At 36.0% G+C, this 2,057-nt stretch overlaps 1 protein-coding gene across 1 annotated transcript; it reads right to left on the reverse strand.

Moving 5' to 3' along the window:
• Nucleotides 1-229: 229 nt before the first annotated feature.
• On the reverse strand, nucleotides 230-1,461 carry LOC132600539 (stress-response A/B barrel domain-containing protein At5g22580-like). The gene is made up of 2 exons (XM_060313766.1): nucleotides 1,301-1,461; nucleotides 230-663 (listed from the first exon to the last, which is right to left on the reverse strand). Exons 1-2 carry the CDS (start codon nucleotides 1,420-1,422, stop codon nucleotides 462-464), a joined length of 324 nt encoding a protein of 107 aa, XP_060169749.1. The 5' UTR covers nucleotides 1,423-1,461; the 3' UTR covers nucleotides 230-461.
• Between the last annotated feature and the right edge of the window lie 596 nt (nucleotides 1,462-2,057).

Raw genomic sequence — 2,057 nt, forward strand, 5'->3', positions numbered from 1 at the left:
CATAGACACACACATCGTACTAGTTTTTTTTTTTTAATCATTTGGTATCTGGAACTTATTAGTGTCGGACTGGCCCACCAAGGGAATGAAATGCTCTCTATTCAGAAATTTCTATATTCCCAAGGCTAGAGCTCGAACCTCCGGTTCAAAATGAAGGAATTCCAACTATACCATCATACTTCTTGGTGATACTCCATAGTGATATATTACATGTCTTAGCCATCCACAATTATGGAGGAAGTATGTATTAAGCCTTTATTACAAAGATACATCAGTGTTACATTACATGACCATCCACAATTTTGGAAGCAAAGATAATAGAAATGTTCACATAAACACACGCTTGAACCTCAAACAAAACAAAAATACTTCCTAAACAAATCAAACCATATTAAAACATAGACACACACATAATACTTAGTTCTTTTTTTCTTTTTCTTTTTGTGCCATTGATCATATGGTCATTTAGCAGGAGCTTTGACAGAGATAGCAGGGAAATCCAGCAGCACAGCCTTTTCAATCACAGTGGCGAAAGTGGCTGAAAATTCAACATGATTTGGGTGACTAGCAAAAGTATTATAGTCCTCTTTGCTATTGAATGTCATTATCATAGCATGAGTGAAACCTTGTGTAAGCATCTCATGGCTTTCACCATCTTTTCCCCTGCCAAAAGAACCATATTAACTTTTACTATCATAAAAAAAAAACGCAGTTAGTTGATCCGCTATAGCAACCTATGTGGTTCGAATTCATTAAAAATGTCGACAGATGCCTATCAGATCCTCTAGAAATAGTGCATTTTCGGACGATCCGACACGGATGGATGAAGCCGCATTTTTTGAGAATTGAAGCAACATAAAATTCATAGCAATTGGACTTCCTCTTGATCGAGTACTCCGTCCTCTCAGTTTATATGACACTTTCGTTTTTGATCTATCTCATTAAAAATGTTAGTATATTTTCTATATAGAAATAATTTAATTTTATGTATTATACCCTTCGTGAGATGATGGTTTATAGTCACACAAATCTCTAGAACTTGTTTACCACAAGTTTTGAAACTCTTTCGTTTTTTCTTTAACTCCGTACCCAATTAAATGTTGCCACATAAATTGGAAAGGAGGGATTAATGTACTAACTATGTTGCTCCGACCATTCAAAATATGTCCCACTGTGTTGGATCTTTCAAAAATTGCATTTGGAGAATCCAATATGCACCTGTCGGCATTTTTAAAGAACCGAGCAACATAGATTTACAGATTACTAAAATAACTACGAGAAAATGTAATCAAGTGCTTACCAAACGAAAGACTTGACAACATCAATTTCATGAGCAAGCTTTTCCAACTGTTTTAGAATGTCCTCGACTACCACATCTTCCTTGAACTTAACCAACACCAAATGCTTGAATTCATCAGCCATGGCTATTAGTAATTATTATAACTAAACCAATGAAGCAAAATGGTTCACCACAAGACACCTATATATACCTACACACGTACACACATAATGTAAGTGTCAACTTCAACAGTGTCATCGCTATACACGCAATTTTTGTACCATGAAGTCAAGTCTCTCTTTTACAAGACAATATCTGAAAAAGGTGCATTAGCTGCATGGGGCAATAGTCCCCACTAGCCTGTAATTTCATGGCTTCACTCTAATTGTCCTACCTTTGCTTTTCGAAAAGAAGTGGGGTCAATCTGAACGTGCATTCTTTCTTGGAATTTGAGGACTAGTTTTCAAAATGCAACATAGTGAGAAATGATACTGTTTAGGTTTGGTGATTCCCCCTTGCCACTGAATCACGAACCTATTTATGGTGTAGGATTCTCAATTTGTTATAGGCCAAACCCATCGGTCGTCTTTTGTGTCCTCAATATCTTTCATTTAGACATCTCAATTAAGCTTTGTTCCATTTAGACACATTGGGAAGGATCTTGATGTGACATTTAGACATTTTTCGCTGAATCAACCAAATATGTAATGCGTGTGTAACACACTCGCCGATGATATGCAAAATGACAAATTAAATTATGACATGTCATTTGATCCCA

The sequence above is a fragment of the Lycium barbarum genome, chromosome 6 (genome assembly GCF_019175385.1).
Source record: "Lycium barbarum isolate Lr01 chromosome 6, ASM1917538v2, whole genome shotgun sequence".
NCBI classification, from domain to species: Eukaryota; Viridiplantae; Streptophyta; class Magnoliopsida; order Solanales; family Solanaceae; genus Lycium; species Lycium barbarum.

Bases quoted from the DNA above. Each gene is read 5' to 3' on its own strand.
- LOC132600539 (XM_060313766.1), bottom strand. From the start codon at position 1,422: ATGGCTGATGAATTCAAGCATTTGGTGTTGGTTAAGTTCAAGGAAGAT. The intron at 664-1,300 runs GTAAGCACTTGA...TTCTTTTGGCAG, and splicing joins GTTGTCAAGTCTTTCGTTTG to GGGAAAAGATGGTGAAAGCC.